This window comes from Macrobrachium rosenbergii, chromosome 42 (genome assembly GCF_040412425.1).
Source record: "Macrobrachium rosenbergii isolate ZJJX-2024 chromosome 42, ASM4041242v1, whole genome shotgun sequence".
Lineage (NCBI taxonomy): Eukaryota > Metazoa > Arthropoda > Malacostraca > Decapoda > Palaemonidae > Macrobrachium > Macrobrachium rosenbergii.
Genome location: NC_089782.1, coordinates 32,803,031 through 32,825,379, shown reverse-complemented (window position 1 = coordinate 32,825,379; position 22,349 = coordinate 32,803,031). Strand labels below are relative to the sequence as shown.

General features: G+C 37.4%; 1 protein-coding gene across 1 annotated transcript in view; it reads right to left on the bottom strand.

The window, feature by feature from the left end:
- Positions 1-21,347, bottom strand: part of LOC136828184 (uncharacterized) — a 98,091-nt gene extending 76,744 nt beyond the window's left edge. Inside the window, exons 1-2 of the mRNA XM_067086031.1 lie at positions 21,195-21,347; positions 5,008-5,080 (exon numbers count right to left, since the gene is read on the bottom strand). Coding sequence (XP_066942132.1) covers positions 5,008-5,052 — 45 coding nt within the window. The 5' untranslated portion in view covers positions 5,053-5,080; positions 21,195-21,347. The remainder of the gene's footprint in view (positions 1-5,007; positions 5,081-21,194) is intronic.
- Positions 21,348-22,349: the final 1,002 nt, after the last annotated feature.

Here is a 22,349-nt window from a genome sequence, read left to right as displayed (position 1 = left end):
CCGTTGCCAGATGCACGATTATGGCTAACTTTAACCTTAAATCAAATTTTTAAAAATACTGGGGCTAGAGGGCTGCAATTTGGTATGTCTGGTGATTGGAGGGTGGATGATCAGCATACCAATTTGCAGCCCTCTAGCCTCAGTAGATTTTAAGATCTGAGGGCTGACAGAAAAAGTGCGGACGGGCAGACAAAGCCGGCACAATAGTTTTCTTTTGCAGAAAACTAAAACTGCCATACGCTGCGTCTTGTGGCCTTAACAGTAGTGGTGAAAATGAAGCACTTCGGGATGCCGTGATGGATACCTCGGTTGAAACTGCTACCTTCAATTTGAATTCGGTTTCTTACCGGACTGTATGAAAACATTCGGACATTTTTCATTGCGTCATTTTGTACTGCCTCGATTTTTCAGTCCCAACCTTAATAACATCACTGTCAGTATAGCTTCATCCCCATCACGTCTACTATACTCTTACAGGCATTGCTCTCTTTCAAATGCCTGTCAAGAATTAGGTACGAAAAGCCGTCGGATGTCTTTGGAAAACGAAGACAGCGATTAAAGAACCTCCGTAGCATCATCTTTGATGAACCTTGATTCTATTTCTAGAGTAACCAGAATTTTAACATAAATGTATTATTACTCAATAGATCGGTGGCTTCTCAACTGTTTATAATTGGTCTCTGTCTTTCCAGGTGACTCGCACATGCATCACTAATCTCTCGAAGCAATCATTCGGAATCCCTTTCTAATGAATCCCTTGATGACCCAGCCAAATAGACCCTAACCAGCAAATCGTTTTGCCAAAGTAAAGAAAGAAAGTACAGAGTTAAACAATGACTTCCTGTTTACCCAGATCCTCTGGCTACAGGCGTCGGCATCCGGCAAGGAGTTTGTTCAGTAGACGGAGTGGAGATGGTTTCACAACTGACTGAACAAAAGCAACGGTTGTGAAAACTCCTTTCTTTCCTTCCTTCCTTAAATACGCAGCTGAAAGCTCTTATGGACAGAGTCAACAGACTATAAACCCAGGAGGGCTCCAAAAGGGAAATCCGTCTGCACGGAGAGACAAGGTATAGGAAAAGGTGATAAATAAAAATATATGAGTGAACAGGCAATACAACAGTCAACTGGAAGACAATTAAGATCCATCTCTAAAGCGTTCTTAAGGAATTTCAGCGCTGCTTATATAGTAATCTCTCTCAATTTGTCTTTTATAAAGTAAAAAATACGGTAATATTAACTATCCCTAAACTCTCTCTCTCTCTCTCTCTCTCTCTCTCTCTCTCTCTCTCTCTCTCTTGAGCGCATGTCATAGAATTACTGAAGTGATTTCAACACTGCTTGTATAGTAATCTCTCTCAATCAGTCTTTTCTTAAGTTAATACGTAATATTAACTCTATCCTAAATCTCTCTCTCTCTCTCTCTCTCTCTCTCTCTCTCTCTCCTCTCTCTCTCTCTCTCTCTCTCTCTCTCTCTCTCTCTCTCTCTCTCAATATGGAAATGAGTGGCTAAATTGTTCAAACTTTTCTTTTCACATTTGTTCAAACCTTTTACAAGAATGTGATTAAACAGACTAAAACACTTCAACCAAACGTAATATTCTAATAATAATAATAATAATAATAATAATAATAATAATAATAATAATAATAATAATAATAATAATAATAATAAATATGAAAAATGGGTAAGAATGGATTTTAAGCGTGCATCTGTGTGTACGTGTGTGTATGCATCTGAGAGAGAGAGAGAGAGAGAGAGAGAGAGAGAGAGAGAGAGAGAGAGAGAGAGAGAGAGAAGTGAGCTTACCCAAGTCCAGCCTGTCAAAATCTGAAGAAGTGCTCAATGAAAGAGAAACATAAATAAACAAAACGAGAAAGCCCAAAAGGCAAGGAGGAAGGTCGGACAGACATACAGACAGAAGGGCTGTTGGTTGGGCATGAGGTGCCCGAGGGAGTCGGCCTTAGCCCCAAAACGCTGAACGTTGGCACAGATCCATTCTCAATGAGATGTTTCCGACGAAAGGCTCGACGATCGCCCCATTCCCGGGTCCGGCCCGAGAGAGCCTGCCTGCGCCTATGTACAGCAGGGGAGACGAATCTCTAAATCTTTTTGTTTTACTTCGTTCATCAGTTATGGGGTTGTCTTAGCATTTATGTATGAATGTATCTATGCGTTGTACTGACTATGTATGTACGTATGTATATATTGCATTGTGTATGCATGTATGCTTGTTTGTAAATGAGTTCCTCAACTCTCAGTGTATGTCCGCTTGTATGTATGAATTATCTCTCTCCATATGTATATATATATGTGTGTGTGTGTATGTTGTATGTTTTTAAAGTCTCTACACATGTATGTATGTACGTATGCACGTATGTGGAACAAGCGTCAAAGCAAAGATATGAGAAATCTATGGAATTATCGGAGTGCATCAACACAGTAAATGCAAGTATCTTGACCTATATATCCCTACATGCGCGATATACGTAAAAAAAAACTAAAGTTATGTATATGCATATGTAAATAAGTTTCGCGGAGAGCAGTAACAAAGTGGACATCAACCCCGCTTCATCGAATGAATATCTTAGGAGGGACAAACATACAAGTTGACAGCTTCACTAATAAGGACTCTTCCCGAGAGAGAGAGAGAGAGAGAGAGAGAGAGAGAGAGAGAGAGAGAGAGAGAGAGAGAGAGAGAGAGAGAGAGACGAATGGAGGAACGTAGCAATGATTGGCGTGCGATGCGAGGTGGAGACAGAGGGTGAGAGAATTTTAAAAAAGGAAGAAAAGATACGAAAACAACAATTCCCAGACAGCAACCAACTACAGTGACAAGCGCCGTGCCAGCTGCGTCCTAGGCTCTTCCAGGGTGACATAACAACAGCATCCGCACACACTAATTGGGGTCCTGTGCTGTCGAGACAACCAGTGATTCTCACACTGCACGCTGATGTCAGCTATACATCGGAAGTGGCTGATGAGTTCTCGTTCGACAGACGTGCTATTATGCGTTTGTTTGTTTATTTTTTAATTTTCTTTTGGACTTTATTGTGCTTTGTTCTTTTACAATTTCGAATCTTTTCTACTTTCTCTTTTGCTTAGTAAAAGCTACCGACCTTCAATTTGATCTATAAGGTTATTTGCATATCGATAATAGTGAAGACTATTCATATTGACTATATTTCAATTTCCGCAGACAGTGTAAGCAAATTCTATTCATTTAAAAAAATTACTAACCATTTTTTTCACTTCAAAATATTCATATTTGATTGTTTTTGCATTAGACAAGTTACATAAATTTAAATTCGATATTTTTGCACTACAATAACTTAAATGTCGCAGTCTGTATGATTTTACTAAGATTAAAATGCCTAAAATGAAATTACTAATAGGAATATATATATATATATATATATATATATATATATATATATATATATATATATATATATATATATATATATATATATATATATATATATATATATATATATATATTTAAGCATATATATATATATATATATCTTTATCGCATGAGGTCACATCAAATAAATTAATTCGTCTTCAGGCGTAGATTCTCACGGGGACGATTCAAACATACATGATTTTCTCAAGGCTAGGAATTTATCTCTGATGCCTTAACTCAGCAAAAATTCTTGGGAAAAGAGATACGTTCCCGTTTCCAATGTGTGTCAATTTCAGCAGTTATCAGCGCACAGTTAAGTAATGTATTTGTGTGTTTCTTTCTTCCGATATCAAAGTTATCCCGGAGGAGATCCCGTTGGTGTTATATTTTGCTCATTCTAGGTTTTATTTATTATTCTAGAATACGAAAATAATTGCCGTTTGTTTTAGCAAATGGTTGTAAGAAAGTTAAGATATGAATATTCTTTAACGCCAGTGAATGATTGAAAAATCACACATTCATAAACTTTCCTCTTTTACAGGCTTTGTGAAATATGTTGTTTCTTTTCAGATCTTCGTATCAGAAAGCCCCTGGATCAAGAAGGTCCTGTAGGCCAACAGAACATCAGAACCAGGAAATCCAGTCCCACGCAAACTACCTTTCCACTACCTCTCCAGCCTCAGTCCTACGCTTCACGAACAGTCCTCATGAAGTGTCTTAGCCAAAGTTAGTCTCTAAAACTTGTCAATATGCGTCCTTATTAACGCCTTCAGCTTTCCTTCGGCTTTCCATCTCTCCCCCCAAGAGCCCACCCCTATTATGTGCCTCAAATACCCTCTGGAAGCCTTCATGAGAGACCTAACCAATTCCAGACAATGAGAAAATATTAACTCTTTATAGACTAACTTTTGTAGCTCCCAACTCTTCATCCCAAGGAGCATCTACTGTAACCTCCTTGCTTCTCCTACCCCCCAATACCCACTTCCCCTTCCCACTCCCCTTCCCCCACTAACGCCAGCTCCCCAACCCTCGTAAAGCCCCAGGAGTCCCGATAAAGCCGTCTCATCCTGCTTCGACATCCCTCGGGGTCCTAAAGTGAGATCGAGCTAGCCACGAACTCTCTCTTCGTCTAGACTGGAGATGACACGCTCTCTCTCTCTCTCTCTCTCTCTCTCTCTCTCTCTCTCTCTCTCTCTCTCTCTCTCTCCTCCGTATTAGGATCCTGTGCTATAAACAGATATGTGACTCGGTTTTAAGAAGGGCCTACCATTTTTAGAACGGAAAACACCCCGAAATGGATGTACGTATGCAAAGTGTATTCGATTTGTCATTCAATCAGTGTTTATTCCGTATTTTCTACTTTTTAGTTTTCTGTAAAAGAAAACTATTGTGCTGACTTTATCTGTCCGTCAGCACTTTATTCTGTCAGGAGTGCGGACGGACAGACAAATAGCCATCTCAATGGTTTGCTTTTACAGAAAGCTAAAATCGATGGAAACGAGATGCCAGAGAATTCTCAAGGAAGAGAAAAGGAAGTAGGAAAGCTGCAAAGAGAACATCCTTCAATATGAATATAATATAAAGTCTTTATCCTTACCATTACGAGCAGGAGGGTCCAACAAAACGCTCGAAGTATTATCATCTCTGAAGTACAATCTCCCGGCCTCAGTCTGGAAAAGAAAGGTGCCATTAGTCTTGTTATTCTAAGAGAGTCATTTTCAGTGCTCTCTCTCTCTCTCTCTCTCTCTCTCTCTCTCTCTCTCTCTCTCTCTCTCTCTCACAGTGTGTATATATGTATATACAGTATATGTATATATATATATATATATATATATATATATATATATATATATATATATATATATATATATATATATATATATATATATATATATATATATATATATGTATATATATATATATATATATATATATATATGAAGATAATAGTAATACATACGCACATGCATATATAATATATATACATACATACAAACGTACATACTATATATACATATACCTATATACATGCATACATAATTATGTATATGAATGGATATATCTCTGTATATATCATCTACCAGAAAACAAACAGCCGAAGTCCAATGAGACCAACCGATCCACTGACTAAATACTGTAAACCAGCGTCACAAAACCGACGGTCATCGTCGCAAAAACAAATAACCCGCATCGAATCAATGAATGGAGTGAGGCACATAGGAAACCTTAAACCATCTGAAACAGCCCAATCCATCATCCGGAATGTAATCCGCCCACATGGGCGGATACGGATGACTTCAGTCCCAGGCTGCTTTCTCGCTTCATCGGCCAAGCAAATCACCTGACGGTGCTCGGAGGAGATTGGGGTGATACGCTTCTCTTTTTAGGGAGGTTTAGGCAGTCAGGCAGGTCGTGTATATGTCCCGTCGATGAAGATCAGACGAGAGATCGGCTTCCGTTGCTCTTAAGGTTCTTTTAAATGCGAAAAATAACTATTTTCAAGGAAGTGGATTTTATCAATTCAGAAACAGCCGTTGTCAGAAACATCTGCGTTTGGTTATAGGGTGAGTTCTAATTAGGTCGGAAGAAAAAAAGACGCGTGAATAACTCGCCGACGTGACACGCAACCATGACGATTAATAATAATAATAATAATAATAATAATAATAATAATAATAATAATAATAATAATAATAATAATAATAATCTCATCATCGCATGAATCAATAAAATGATGAAGTCTACAATGGTGTAAGTGTAAATCTATGTTAAATATATATATATATATATATATATATATATATATATATATATATATATATATATATATATATATATACATAAGAGAACTTTCGAGAACATGCTCGATTCTCCTTCTCAGCTGATTCTCGAAAGCTCTCGAGTTGTATATATTTTTACTACAAATTTACACTGGCACCATTGTGGATTTATTCACCAATAATAATAATAATAATAATAATAATAATAATAATAATAATAATAATAATAATAATAATGGAGAAAAACAGAGGAGAACAATGGGTCACTTTCTTGCAAAAAAGTAAAGGAAAATTGCATTGTTTTTCTCAACGAATACCAAAAAAATATATTCCGTAACAGAACGTTGAATTATCTAAGATGGGAGATCGTGGACCGCCCAGAGATATAAAGCAATAAGCCAGAATTTATCTTGGGGAGAGAGAGAGAGAGAGAGAGAGAGAGAGAGAGAGAGAGAGAGAGATGTATGTGCTTACGTCATTTACTCCTTTGGCCTTTAAGTTGGAAAGCAAATTCAAACGAATGTAAATGAGAGGTAACAGAAGTAGTTTTTTCTGCTTTTTTCTTTTTTTTTTTTTTTTTTTGCTTCCCGGGTATGGTCTATTTATCCCTACTCTCTATTATCTCCCACATTAATAACTCAGTCTTTGGTCATTGGTGTTTTTCGTGTTAAGAATCTCATCACAAATTACAGGTCCCACCACAACAAATTCTCGCGAGAGCTCCTCGGGAGGAGACACGCCCTTTTCTCTTTTATGTTATGCTTTTTCTCTTTGTTTTTATCAACAGCAACAAAAACTTTTGAGGAAAATTAAACAAAACAGGAAGAGCTGAGTCATCACGTATATATATATATATATATATACATATATATATATATATATATATATATATATATATATATATATATATATATATATAATATACATAATATTATATATATATATATACATAATATATATATATATATATATATTATATTATATTATATATATATATATATATATATATATATATATATATATATATATATATATATATATATATATCCAGATGCTACCTTCCTGATTCTAAGCAAGTATTTTAGGATGTGATTCATAGCCCAATTATCTTTTAGTCAACTGACAAAAAGAACACGACTTTCAACGGGACGTACACAACAAGAACCCTATGTAATACAAGTGTGTTTGCCCACGTTACAATAAACATTGTTCTGTGAAAACAGAGCGCGACTTCTTAAACAGTCTCGTAGTTATGCAGTTATCTTTGAACCTACGTTTTTACTCGTCTCGCTGATAAGAGGAAAGGCTTATCTCTCTACGTACTAGTAGCATTCATGCGCGCAGGAGCGCGCGCGCATCGTCACGACAGCGTTAAAAATGTACGCACAGATTCCAGACCACGACACGAAAGCAAGCAAACTGACACTTATATCTTGTTAAATGTCAAATGGGATTTATATACGGTATTCGAGTCATGTATAAGTGAGGGCAAAATGTGATGCATTATCTTAAATGCTTACTTTTTATCAGTTTTTTTATGTTTTAGTTTGTAGAATCAGAGAGAGAGAGAGAGAGAGAGAGAGAGAGAGAGAGAGAGAGAGAGAGAGAGAGAGAGAGAGAGAGAGAGAGAGAGCACATCAACGAAACAAATACAAAACCATATAAATGATTTAAACGTATGACCAAATATGACCATAATCCTTAAAACAAATTGCCTTCAAAGAAGTCAAGTGGCCCTACACGCACGCACACACACACACACACACACACACACACACACAACAGTGTAAGCACTCACGAAAATAAAAAAAAAGTTGGTCCACTCACAAAGCAAGCTTCGAGGGAAAAGACACCTCATTAGCGAAAGCAGAATGAAGCCAACACCAAATTAAACCTTAGCACTGAAAAGGATATGCAACGGCTCCCCCCATTTGAGGTGTTTAAAACCGCTACACACAACGGCAACTCCACCGCCGAAGACATGACGACAGTCCTTGAACTTGAAGAAGAAGAAGAAGAAGAAGAGGGGGAGGAGGCGGAGGAGGACTAGCAGGCCAGCGGGGCGGCGCAGCAAACATCAACGGCCATGGCCACGGCCAAGCGAGTTTGGCTCACTCGGTCAATGCCATGGTCCCTTTTCACGGCCGAGAGGGAGCCGTTGCAGAGGCGAATCCCGACTACTACTAGTCATGGTATTGTGAGCAAGTACGTCTTTACAGCGGCTCTCCCTATAAGATCTCTCTCTCTCTCTCTCTCTCTCTCTCTCTCTCTCTCTCTCTCTCTCTCTCTCCAGTGCTGTGTTAGCAGTGCGTCTTTACAGCAGCCCTCCCAGTGAGAACTCTCTCTCTCTCTCTCTCTCTCTCTCTCTCTCTCTCTCTCTCTCTCTCTCTCTCTCTCTGCTTCCTCCCGCTTCGCTCGCCAATTGCCGGACCATGACTTTGAGATTTAAAAGTTGAAGCGGATCCATCTCATTTGTTTGTTTCCTGTCCTTTCTTTATGTTTTTATTGATAAATTAAGAACTTCCAACAGGAAATTAAATTGTGAGGTATATGAATAAAATAGATTATTATTATTATTATTATTATTATTATTATTATTATTATTATTATTATTTAAAAGATGAAACCCTATTTATATGGAACCTACGGGGGCCATTGACTCGAAACTCAAGCTTCCTTGGAAAGACATTACAGAATATATAACGAAGTACAAAAAGAAGAGATCAGTTACCAGAAAAGAAGAAAACAGATAAATGAATCAATAAATAGATAGTACAAAAAGAAGAGATCAGTTACCAGAAAAGAAGAAAATAGATAAATGAATCAATAAATAGCTAGTACAAAAAGAAGAGATCAGTTACCAGAAAAGAAGAAAATAGATAAATGAATCAATAAATACATAAAAGTATAAATAAATTAATAAATGTCAAAACTGTACACGATTATCTACCGTGTGCGTCAAAAAGAAACTCAGTTCTGTTCTGTCTGCAAACGTGATGTATACGCCGTCAATAAAGATTTCTCTTTTGTACGAAGACTGACCGAGCGGTCATCCAAATGCTCCTATGTAGCCCAGGCTTGAACTGAGTGAGAGACAGAGAGGGGAGTGAAATTGACTGGCACCAGTCTGGACCAGTTATATATATAGGAACTGACTGAACTCTTGTTTTAACCAAAATTCTTCAGGAATATTGGCATTTCTTGCCTAAGGACCACGAGCTCATATACATTTGTACGTCAGTGTGAATTTATTCAACATTCATGAGTACACGCAGAGATACGCATGGGCTCTGTAGCAAGATGTGTCATGAAAGCATACACAAATACATTATATATATATATATATATATATATATATATATATATATATATATATATATATATATATACATAATGAATTTTTGTCACATACACAGAGAAATCTTTATATTCACAAGCATTATATACACACATATACTATATACATATATATAGTATATATATACAGTATATACATTATATAATGAATTTTTGTCACATACACCGTGAAATTTTTATATTCACAAACATTAAGCTACAAATGTCATTTATTGTCAAATTCCCTCAGCCTTGGAATAACACCAAACGGGGATTTATGTGTGATAAAAGAAGGTCTGTGTACGTGTGTGTGTGTCCATACTCATTATAACCCTGGTATGGGCATCGTCGAAGAGAGGTTGTCAGTAAGATCCCCTGCCCTGCCCCCCAACCCCCGCCTTCAATACCACCCTGACATCGACGACACCTTCGTCAGAGTAAACACCGAATAGGACCTAGTAATCCGGCCTTCCTGCTATAAATACCTGTTCACCTCTTAATTTCATACATTCTCTCATCAGTATGTGTGTGTGTGTAAACAATGCGCCGAAGTTTCTTCGGCGCAATCGAGTTTTCTGTACAGCCGCTACAGCGTACAATCAAGGCCACCGAAAATAGATCTATCTTTCGGTGGTCTCAGTATAATGCTGTATAAGCCGCGGCCCATGAATCTTTAACTACGGCCCCGTGGTGGCCGATCCTATATCGTTGCCAGAAGCACGATTATGGCTAACTTTAACCTTAAATAAAATAAAAACTACTGGGGCTAGAGTGCTGCAAATTGGTATGTTTGATTATTGGAGGGTGGATGATCAACATGCCAATTTGCAGCCCTCTAGCCTCAGTAGTTTTTAAGATCTGAGGGTGGACAGAAAATGTGCGGACAGAATAAGGTGCGGACAGACGGACAAAGCCATCTCAATAGTTTTCTTTTACAGAAAACTAAAAAAAGCAGAATATCTTTCCATGTCCTTTGGAAATTTTTTGTACCACCTACCTACAGAGGAGAAAAATGTAACAAGAATGATAAGGACTCTCTCTTTAAATGACGTTGAAACAGCAATTGCTTTTAATAACATTGCCCTAAAAGAGGGATTTCTTTATAATTATGTGTGTGTGTGTCTGTGTGTGTGAGAGAGAGAGAGAGAGAGAGAGAGAGAGAGAGAGAGAGAGAGAGAGAGAGAGAGAGAGAGAGAGAGAACGTGCGAAGCATGTGAGACGTAAGGGCGCTACTAAAGCATAAAATTTGAAGAATATACCGCGTCTATGATAAAGGCCACAATGACACGAAAATCTCTTTGGTCAGACGAAAGCAAAGAAAATACTCAATCTTTCTCTTCTACAAGAGCTATATATCTTCCTTATTATTCTGAAGGACCAATCCGACCTGCTGTATCCCGGCGGTCGCTTAAAAGAGGTTTTCCAGATAATTTTGCCCGCAGAGATAGATGATGGGAGGCTGGGTAAGGCCGTGGTGTACCAGACACTGACCCACATTACGTGGGTTTGGAGAGAGAGAGAGAGAGAGAGAGAGAGAGAGAGAGAGAGAGAGAGAGAGAGAGAGAGAGAGAGAGAGAGAGAGATGCGTAGGCAAAATCTTTCCTGGGAAAGTTATTTCAGGTTTATTTCTTCGTGTGAATTATTGTCGTAATGAATACTATTCGCTTATTATCTTAACCACATATCTGCATACACACAGATGTATTTCCGGTTCGTAGCATTGCAAAAAGACTGTAACAAACATCTTCTGTTTGTTTGGGGTGTGTATTTGCTTAAACAGGTACATGAGCCTGTGGCATCTACGGTACAAATGCTACCTACGCCCAGCGCATACAGCGTCGAAGGTACATCAGGGAAACTGACTAAACAAGAGTTGTATATTTCCCACACGTTAGGTCGATTCGGTAAATACGCACGGATATACACACATACACATACATACGCTTGTGTGTTTCAGTATTTCTTGAAGCTTCTAGATACCTAAGAGGCAGTTTCAGTGGTTTGGTAAAAGAGAGCTCCAATTTTTTTTCCTTCATTTTTAGTTTTCTGTAAAAGAAAACTATTGGGATGGCATTGTCTGTCCGTCCGACCTTTACTCTGTCCGCACTTTTTCTGTCCGCCCTCAGATCTTAAAAACTACTGAGGCTAGAGGGGTGCAAATTGGATATTGAGCGTGCTAACTCTCAGTTATCAGAAGACTGACAACCAAGAGTATACGGACCAACACCATGAAAATGGCAGTGATTATATGTCTCCGGGTGTGAATCCTAAACCTTTTGACGAGATTCCCAAATAAATTTCTCAAATTTCCATCAAGCAATTTCTCCTGAGGGCGTGAGGAGGAGTAAAAGCTTTGGACTGTCCTCACCTTCTATCAAAATCCTCCTTTTTCATTTCTTGCAGAAACTCTGAGTCTTTAGTCAGTGTAAGGGATTTCCGAAATGCTTCAATGCAGTGCAAATGATCGTTGTTTTTTTTTGTTTATAACCTTGATTTTTCAGCAACGAGCGGTCGTATTGTCTGTGTTTTAGTCATTTTATCTTTATACCTGATTGCAAAAACGGCGATTATTTAATTATTCTTCATTTATTCGTGCTTGCTTATTTATGGCCAAAGAGACTAATAAAATTCATTAGCTTGGTGCTTGTACAGTCCTCGCACAGCATTCTCGAAATCCCAAAATTCAAAGCGCATTCCTATTCGTCCTACCCAGCTCTCTCTCTCTCTCTCTCTCTCTCTCTCTCTCTCTCCCAGCCAGCCACCGCATTCTTCCTTCTCTCTCTCCCTCCCCGCAGTAACACTCCCCATCCAACTCCTGCTCCCCTCTCCTCCTCGTCCTCCACCTACCGCTGTCTGATGAGGCTTTCACCTACAAAAAGGGGGTCGGTCGGACCTAGACGTAGAGAAACGTTGACCTCTCCGGAGGTGTTTAAAGCTGTATATTAATGAATCCTAAATCAAGTTGTTGACGCCTCCCCTCCCTCAGATTTCACCTTCCTGAAATTCCTGCGGCCGAAATCACTTCGGGAATCAAATGAAACAAGTAAACAATACGCCGCGAAGTTTCTTCGGCGCAACCGAGTTTTCTGTGCAGCGTATAGTGCTGTGTGAAACTCAACCACGGCTCATGAAACTCTTAGTCGCAGCCCATGAAACTTGCAGCTGCGGTCCGGTGGTGGCCTGTGTTGTTGGTACCTATAGCAGTGCCAGAAGTACGATTATGTCTAACTTTAACATTAAATAAAATAAAAACTAGATGGCTGCAATTTGGTATGTTTGATGATTGGAGGGTGGATGACCAACATACCAATTTGCATCCCTCTAGCTTTAGTCGTTTTTAAGATCGAATCAAGCTAGTGGCCATGAACTTGAATAGTATGATCATGCACATCGCAATTGTGTCTCTGTGAGATGCACTATGCATTTATATTTCTAAGTCCAATTTCATTCACCCTGATTCTGACAACTGCAGTTACCTAGACATAAATCATTTTTTGGAGATGTGTGTGGCATAATGTCCAAGAATATTTTTCTTACAATGAATATATTTATGAGTCCATGGCATTCAATTTCAAGCCATTGCATGTTTTGTCTTCTATTCTGGGACGGCCTTCATATTTAGCCTGTTTTTCATATGAAAATAATGAATGTCTTAGACAAAAAATAATTTGTATCTTATTTTTCTACTGTTCCTTCTCACAGCAACGATTTCCCGTAGTAATATGCATTTCGTAAGTGTATTTTATTTACATATATTCTTCTAATTACTATTGTTACTGAAAATTTTCTATCATGCTTACGAATTTCCGAGAAGCTGTTAATTCACTCACAGACCAAAACGAAGAGAGATCTAAAATGCAACACAGAATAAACATTCCATGGAAATGAGCGAACAGACAAATAAATAAATGTATACGTAACAGTCAGTTAGGAACTAAGTCAGAACAACCCGACCCCTCTTGCTGGCAAAACGGAGTGTGTACCGTATGAAACACGTATCTCACTCGGCTTCAGCAAACCGCAAAACGCAATGGACTTCTCATAATGAGCTGCTTCGCCGTCATTAGAAGAAACACCAAAGCACCAGTTTTATTTTTTTTTTTCTGCGATTCCGTCATACTCAAGGAAGAAGAAGAAGAAGAAGAAGAAGAAGAAGAAGAAGAAGAAGAAGACGAAGAACTCGTCTTCCAGGCAGCTTCTGTAAAGCCACGTAGCGGAACTTAATGGCAAATGAGCATTTTTCTCCCATTCACCTGTTAAGGAGCCGTTACAAAGTGTATCCCTTCTGTTACTACTACTACTAGTGCTACTTGTCAGCGTGGTGGCGATGAGGTCACCACAAACCTCTTTTTTTTACCGCTGCCTTAATTCTCTTTTTCTTTTATTTTTTATTTTTGCTAAATTTTTTTAAGATGTACTGGAGTGTGCAGATTTCAAGTTGAATTATTCTTTCAGGTGTTTAGGATTTGTTTGGGTAATAATAATAATAATGGTTATTATTATTGGTTTTGAATTTACGAAATTTCTGGCAGTCGTATCGATGAATTAAATATTGAAAAAAATACGCATTAACAAAGGAAGCTGTGCATGTTTTTGGTCACTACAATTACAGTATAATGATATCTTAGGATATTACTCCCTAAATATCTTATTATTATTATTATTATTATTATTATTATTATTATTATTATTATTATTATTATTATTATTATTGCCTTCCCTGATTTGCTTTCATGATGACGAATAAGCTTCAGTCAGTTTTTTTCTGTACGTCTTCATATGTCTGTGCGGTGTGTTTGATTGCTTTTGTGTGTGTGTGTGTGTGTGTGTGTGTGTGTGTGTGTGTGTGTGTGTGTGTAGCTAACTTGCTAAATAATAGCGAGAGAAGTAATATAAAAGAATAAATATATTTTTCATTATATTAGCTTTATATTGGTATGGGCGGTTTCTATATTATCATTTCCAATCATCCTAATCATGTGCCAAATATTTCTTCTTTTCTATCTTCCTGTCCATCGTTGGTCAAAATGTCCCTGACACTATACGCAATAATGCTCGGCATTTATTGTTTACAAGTATGATGTGAACATTTCTTCATTTCGAGGTGAATATTGCTCGCTTTAAAACAGTTTTAATGTCGCTAAAATAAACCTCTCTCTCTCTCTCTCTCTCTCTCTCTCTCTCTCTCTCTCTCTCTCTCTCTCTCTCTCTCTCTCTCAGTTGAGTTTTTCCCCGCATAAGAAAAGCTGACCAGGAACTACAGTTCGTAAATTCCGATGACTTTTTGCCCAATCTGTTGCATTGTAAACAAAACCATGCAACCAGTTTTCATTCGTTGCACTGACCTCAACAGCTTTTTGTTAAAAAAAAGTATATTATCTAGATGTTATATGCTTGTTTGAATCATTAATTTTATTTCCTAACAGCCAAACCTATATTTTTAATCATTTTGGTCCGGCTTTAATTCTTATATCGCTATTTTTTGTTACTAGAAAAATCTAGTAATAAGCCTATTCAAAATTAATTCATTCCATTCTTGTTTTCAGGGAACAAACAATATTGGAATATGGTTATGGCACTACAATATATTGCAAGTGGCTGTCAGTATGAACCGACTCCCTTACAAATTATATAGAAAGGGGCGTGTGTATGTGTATTCATGCAATTCTGCAATGAATATTTTTTTGCTGTTCATGCAATTCTTCCATTCAAAATAAGAATATGAATAGCATAATGCCCACGGCGATGACTACATACACAAATAACTATAAAATATAAAACAGATGTAAAAAGAGATAAGCTTTGTCGAAGAGGCTTCGGATCACTACTTAACATAGTATTGAAATCACCCGCTTAGTATTTGCAGAAGAATGTTAATCTATAAATAACAACAGATGTAAAAATAGATAAAGTTTCGTCAAAGAGGCTTGGGATCACTACTTGAAATCACTCGCTTAGTACAGTATTTACTGCAGACTTTGTGCATAACAACAGATGTAAAAATAGATGTCTTGTCGAAGACGCTTTGGATCACTACTTAACATGGCATTGAAATCACTCGCTAAGTATTTGCAGCAGACTATAAACAACAAATGTAAAAATAGATGTTTCTCAAAGAGGCTTTGGATCACTACTTAACATGGTATTGAAATCACTCTCTTTGTATTTACAGCAGACTGCAACGATTTTCTGCCTTTCGCTTTTTTATATCTACGAGAATTTTGTTAAGCACATTGCTCGTCATGATAAAGGCCCTTTATCTGTCTAGTAAAATAATCATTGATAATTTTTCAGCCTTCAATTCAACATAAGAATTTTAGGTATATCCAGCAAAGAAAAGTCTTGTACTTTTTCTAACACAACTTGTCCTTTTTTATTTGAGACGTTAAATTTGTTTAGCACATTCTGCAATTCACCGATTGAAAAGAAAATACTTTCTGTGATATTTTACTGAGGACTTACAGTATATGAAATTAGGTCATAAGGGAAGACAGTGACTATCATTTTTTAACTTAGATTTCTAAACAATAGGAAATATCATGGTCATAATAACTATGCTTGCAAGATTTGATCCAAATATATATCATTTTTCGTTAAGATTTTATACTTGGTACATTGTAAATCTTATTACAATCGTTTTCCTTATAGAGGAGTCCTCCTTACGACAACGATGTTTGCAAGACTTTTCATATATGATATTGGAAGCTCATGACAGAAAAATACTGTACATGTAAATCATAGTGACTTGTCAAAACTGTCATACTTTTAAGAATGCCTAATACAACATTGACATGATATCTATAACATGATATAATATGGATAAGGGATATAAGTAAGTCTTCAGGACTTCTGCTTGCCATTCCAAATGTTTTCTTTACTATAATACAATTCAACCTGTATTTTAATATTTTAATTAAGTTTTTATTAATTTATTAATTTGTTAACTTATCTGGTTTTCTAATAATGTTCTGTATTTACCATTACCTTCTTTTGCCTCTTTCGAATGAACACCTTAATATTATTTGGAAGCTTGGCTTTCAAGTCAATGGCCCTTATGGTGGGCTTGTTCCATATGAATAGTGTTCATCTTCTGAATAGTAATAATAATAATAATAATAATAATAATAATAATAATAATAATAATAATAATAATAATAATAATGGAGAAACAAATCCACAGTTATGTATATATACATATATTTTTAAAGATAAAACTCTACAGATTTATCTTTAAATATATGTACATATACATATCTGTGGATTTGTTTCTTCACTTTAAGACTCATGCTACTGTGATTATTTTTAATAATAACAATAATAATAATAATAATAATAATAATAATACTAATAATATAACAACATTCATTAACACCCCCCCCCCTTGTGGAGTCGAACCCTGCGACCGAACCGATGAAAAGTTACCCCTTCAGCTGCGGCTGTGGGTCGCAGCCAGGGTCAGGCGAGTATGAGTAAGACCTTCTTTGAGGAAGAAGAAGAAGAAGTAGCAAAGGAGGAGGAGGAGGAGGAGGAGGAGGGATTTATTGAGGCTACGCACTTCCTCTTTCTTCTAATTCTTCTCGGCGCTGACACTCACACACTCTTTCACGTAACTTCCTTTCCAGGCGACGATAGGAAAGTCATCGAAGCATTCATCGAGGCACTGCTGATGGTATTGCTGTTGTTGCTTCTCCAGTTGTTGTTTTGTTATCGTTGGTGTTGTTGGTATATTTAGCTGGCCTAAGACCTGCACGGGATGTTGCTGCTCTTCTGAGCAACTTGTGATACTAACGGAAGGTTGTCTTAAATTGCATATTATACATATATTTATATATACGCACATTCAGAAACTAAACTATCGTCTTCCCCAATCCATCTAATCTTCAACTGAGATAAAGTTGCAAAGGATACAAGCAAAAGCGAGGAAGCCGGCCACGATTGCAGAGCGAGATTAGGTCACGAAGTACACGGATATTAGGTCAAGTGGTATGAGTAGCGATCGGACTTATTATAGGCGGCAGCCATCTGTGAAAGTGACACTCACCACCTGGTGCTTCCTTCAGGGTTTCGTTCCTAATTTTATGAGTGTATATTATATTATATTATATTATATTATATTATATTATATTATATTATATTATATCATATATGTGTGTATGTATGTATGTATATATATATATATACTGTATGTGTGTGTGTGTTTGTGTATGTGCATATGCATATATATATATATATATATATATATATATATATATATATATATATATATATATATATATATATATATTATACAGTACATGCAGTATATATAATATATATATATATACATACATACATACATATAAAATATATATATATATATATATATATATATATATATATATATATATATATATATATATATATATATATATATATATATATATATATATAGAGAGAGAGAGAGAGAGAGAGAGAGAGAGAGAGAGAGAGAGAGAGAGAGAGAGAGAGAGAGAGTATACATATATGCATATACATTATGTATGTTTGTGTGTGTGTGCGTTGTGTGGATCCTAAAACGAAGAATATTGAACAGACCCAATGTAAAGGATTTCGGGTACAGTCAAAAAAACAATTTCTGCCAAACGAAAAACATCCTAAACTAAGTTCACTAAAACCTAAGGCTTATTTTCACCATCATTAGCACTGCATTATTTTCGGCAAACTCTATGGACTTGGACTTGTGTACATTGCAGTAAATAAAAATTCACTTATTTCGGCTTTATCAAGAGGAAACTGATTTACTCCAACTCTTCAAATTGAAATAAAATACTTATTGAAGAATTACTTAATAATACCGAATCATCAGGAGAGAACTTGACAAGGAAATAAATCATGACTTTCTTTTATTACTAGAAAAACAAAAGTATCAAGATCTTTCTAAAATTTTGAACATATCTAAAAACAAGTAAAAATGCGTCGAAGTTTCTTCGGCGCAATGGAGTTTTCTGTACAGCCACTACAGCTTATAATCAAGGCCCCCGAAAATAGATCTATCTTTCGGTGGTCTCGGTATAATGCTGTATGAGCCGCGACCCATGAAACTAACCACGGCCCGGTGGTGGCCTATCCTATATCGTTGCCAGGAGCACGATTATGTCTAACTTTAACCTTAAATAAAATAAAAGCTACCTGAGGCTAGAGGGCTGCAATTTGGTATGTTTGATGATTGGAGGGTGGATGATCAACAGTAGTTTTTAAGATATGAGGGCGGACAGAAAAAAGTGCGGGCAGAATAAAGTGCGGACAGAAAAAACTGCGGACAGAATAATGTGCGAACGGACAGACAAAGCCGGCACAATAGTTTTCTTTCACACAAAACTGAAAAAATGCTGTAATGATAGTGAAATCGTAAGCCAACATTCCTCTCGTTATAGGCAATGATAGATAGATAGTATAAACACCAAAACCCAGTATTTATCATAAAAAAATAAGAGAAGTGAAAAGAAAGAATAAAGTACGATAAAAAACAAGAAAAAAAAATCCACTGGGACACAAACAACCAAAAAGAGACAGAAGGTCGGAAAACTTCAGTCCGAATGAATGGGCGAGCGCCTGGGAAGATTGCCAAAATTTGGCTGGTGGCCCACTTGGCCCAAGTCACCGGACTGGATACGACTCGTTCAAGGACGCTCTGGGACTGTCATCGCCTAACTCAGTGGTTCCTAACCAGGGGTGCTAAGCCGGTTCCTAAGGGGTCCGAGGATGCCTACGAATAATTAAAGCGAAATATGTTTTTATATGCGCATGCTGTTTTTTTTTTTGCAAAAATAAAAATAAAATAAAATAAATTATTATTATTTTTTTTTAATTTCAGCAATTCAGGGGGTGCGAGAACTGACTGCTGATTTGAAAGGGGTGCATACAATGAAAAGGATTGAGAACCACTGGCCTAACTGAATATCTTCCTGCTGTCGCCGTGGCGGGTGGAAGGAACTGGGAAAAATGTAACTCAGGGGGATGAAAAACTGCCCCGGGGGTAATGGTGTCCTTAATTGTATGTTTGTCGTCGTGTTCACGACATGTCGCTTGACTGTCGTGACGGTGTATTCGCCCAGAAAAGAGATAAGGACACGTGTTTGTTTGTGGGCTACCGGAAGCGCCATGTTTGTATAGATCATTCCCTCTTAACATATTATTTATTTCCTATTACCTTCTGTTACTTCTTCCTGAGCCCCAGTAGTGGGCTTGTTCCATATGAATAGGGACCTTCATCTTCTGAATAATAATAATAATAATAATAATAATAATAATAATAATAATAATAATAATAATAATAATAATAATAATAATAATATTCTTTGGAAGCTTGAAATTCAAGTCAATGGCACCTGTGGTGGGCTTTTTCCATATGAATAGTGTTCTTCATCTTCTGAATAATAATAATAATAATAATAATAATAATAATAATAATAATAATAATAATAATAATAATAATAATAATAATTTACAGAAAGAACAGAAATCGACGTTACCGTAAGTGAAGCTATGAATGACGAGAAACGATATTACTGTCAATTAAGTTATGAACGGTGGTAAACATGTAATACTTTACTTAGGGCGTATGCAAAGAAATAATTGCCCCGCTTGATAGGGAATATATTTATGGTGAACTTTTTTTATACTTTTTTTATTGTGCCTTTCGAGGTGTATCTAAAAATCTACGAGTTATGTGGAATAATAAAAAAAAATTATCAGCATCGTAGCAAAGGACAGTTCTGAGTAATTAGCCCCATCAGTGACCTATATAAGGATCTCTGTCAGGCCAAAGCCCCAAAGTCATGTGATTGTGTGTGTTTATATATATATATATATATATATATATATATATATATATATATATATATATATATATATATATATATATATATATATATAAATATACATACATATTGGAAAATACACAGAAAATAAACGAAATTTCCTTGAAATGTAAAATATCTTAACACCATAAAAAGAACGAAAAAAGGTATTTTCGCATCCAATTTCGTCCGCATTGTCACAGTGTCAGTCTCCAGAGGAAGTTCACTGACATTAAAAGCACTCGTGGGAATCTCTTTTTGTACAATCCTTTGGCGAATTTGACCTGCTTGTTTGTCTGTTCGCTCTCCCGAGATGACACAGTGATCCGACCGGGAATTGAAATGATCCGCACATGACCAGTACTTGTTTTTTCTCTCTCCCTCTCTCTCTCTCTCTCTCTCTTTCTCTCTTTCTCTCAAGCGTCTTATATCCGTCATTTGCACAATTCCGTCACTAAGAGCACATTGTCAAAGAACTCTTCCACAGGCATTTCGAAATGGGCGAATAATGTTACGTGGTGGCTTCTCTTAATTTCCTGGGTTCCTTCCTTGTTCCCTGTCACTGTGTAATAACACTTCTGTCCTCCGAAGTGGATAACTTCCGGTATGCAGCCGTCAGCTTGGGATTCCGAGCAATTTAGTTCATTCCACGATCTGCTTCCGGTTTTCCCGGCGTGGCAGAGCCACTCGTGTCAACAGGAGTTGACACGAGCTGGCCAGACATAGTCGCATTTGTTTTTCTTCTTCTTCTTCTTCTTAAGATGAAATAACATATCAGGACCGCGCTAAATTTCTAGTAGCAGCGACAGGCCCTCGCACTCAATACCTACCAAGATATATAGAGACGGGCAACTGTACGTCCTCACTGCACTGCTGTTCAATACTTAATAATACCAACGGCGGCTGCCAGAGACCTACATTACGAGTTAGCCCACATTCGAAGTCCACAAGCAGCCAACCTCCTCGTCTCGGCGGCGATGACGTCGCGTTGGCACCGCCTCTCTCCTCCGTGGCTTCGCCGGATCCCTCGCCACGCCATTGGCTGCACGCATTCCAGCCGAGGCACTCTTCTCGTGACGTCACTCCACGCGGCTCCGCCCACTCACCTACATTCCGTCCCCGTCCATACAATCCCGCGCCTCCAGCTGCTGCTATGGCCAACTCCTCCTCCTCCTCCTCCTCCTCCTCCTCCTTCTACCCTGGCGTTTTCCTCGTCCAGAATTCCTCCGACGAAGACGGCGGCAGAGCACGTCTAGCGATAGTTAGGGGCCTTCCTCTGTCAAAACTCCGAATTACTTATAGGAGGGTCACGTGCTGTATTGGTCTGCTGGACCTACTTCGGCTCCTTTTTTTTTTTTATGAGAAGCTATAAATTGGCGGCGAGGATTGGCGTTGCGTTCGATCACACTTCTCACTAAATCACCGTCCGCGGTTGCGTTCGATTGCCCACCTATGGTCAACCTCCAACCAGCTGCTGGTCACTGTCGAGGCGACGTATGCAAAACTTCGGCGAAGTCAATCAATTTACGGTTTCAGAGGCTTTTTAGAGCGATTATATCATTCTCAATAGTATTTACATGACTGTATCAACCTCCGTGTTTACAGTGTACTTATCAGGCAAACATTCACAATATTTCTCCAGATAAATTAGTGATAGGCATCCAAGGAGCGATTACGTTATTGTCAGTGCCGGCATGTTGAATGTAATGTCATCATTTCTTCAGACCAGGTTAATGGAATGCCCCACAAGATCTTGAAAAGAATGTAGAACTCTTAATAATGAGTGTCAGAGACTGTCGGGGTTCAATTTTTTGTCATGTCTAAAGTGAATAGCATCTTATTACATTTTTCATGTGTACACCCATACACTTGTACAAACATGCTTGTACACCCGTTTATGAAAGGAATACATACATAAATGCTGTACATACTATTGGAGTGTGCGTAGAAGCCATGAACGCATGCGTGCAGTATATTCACACGAA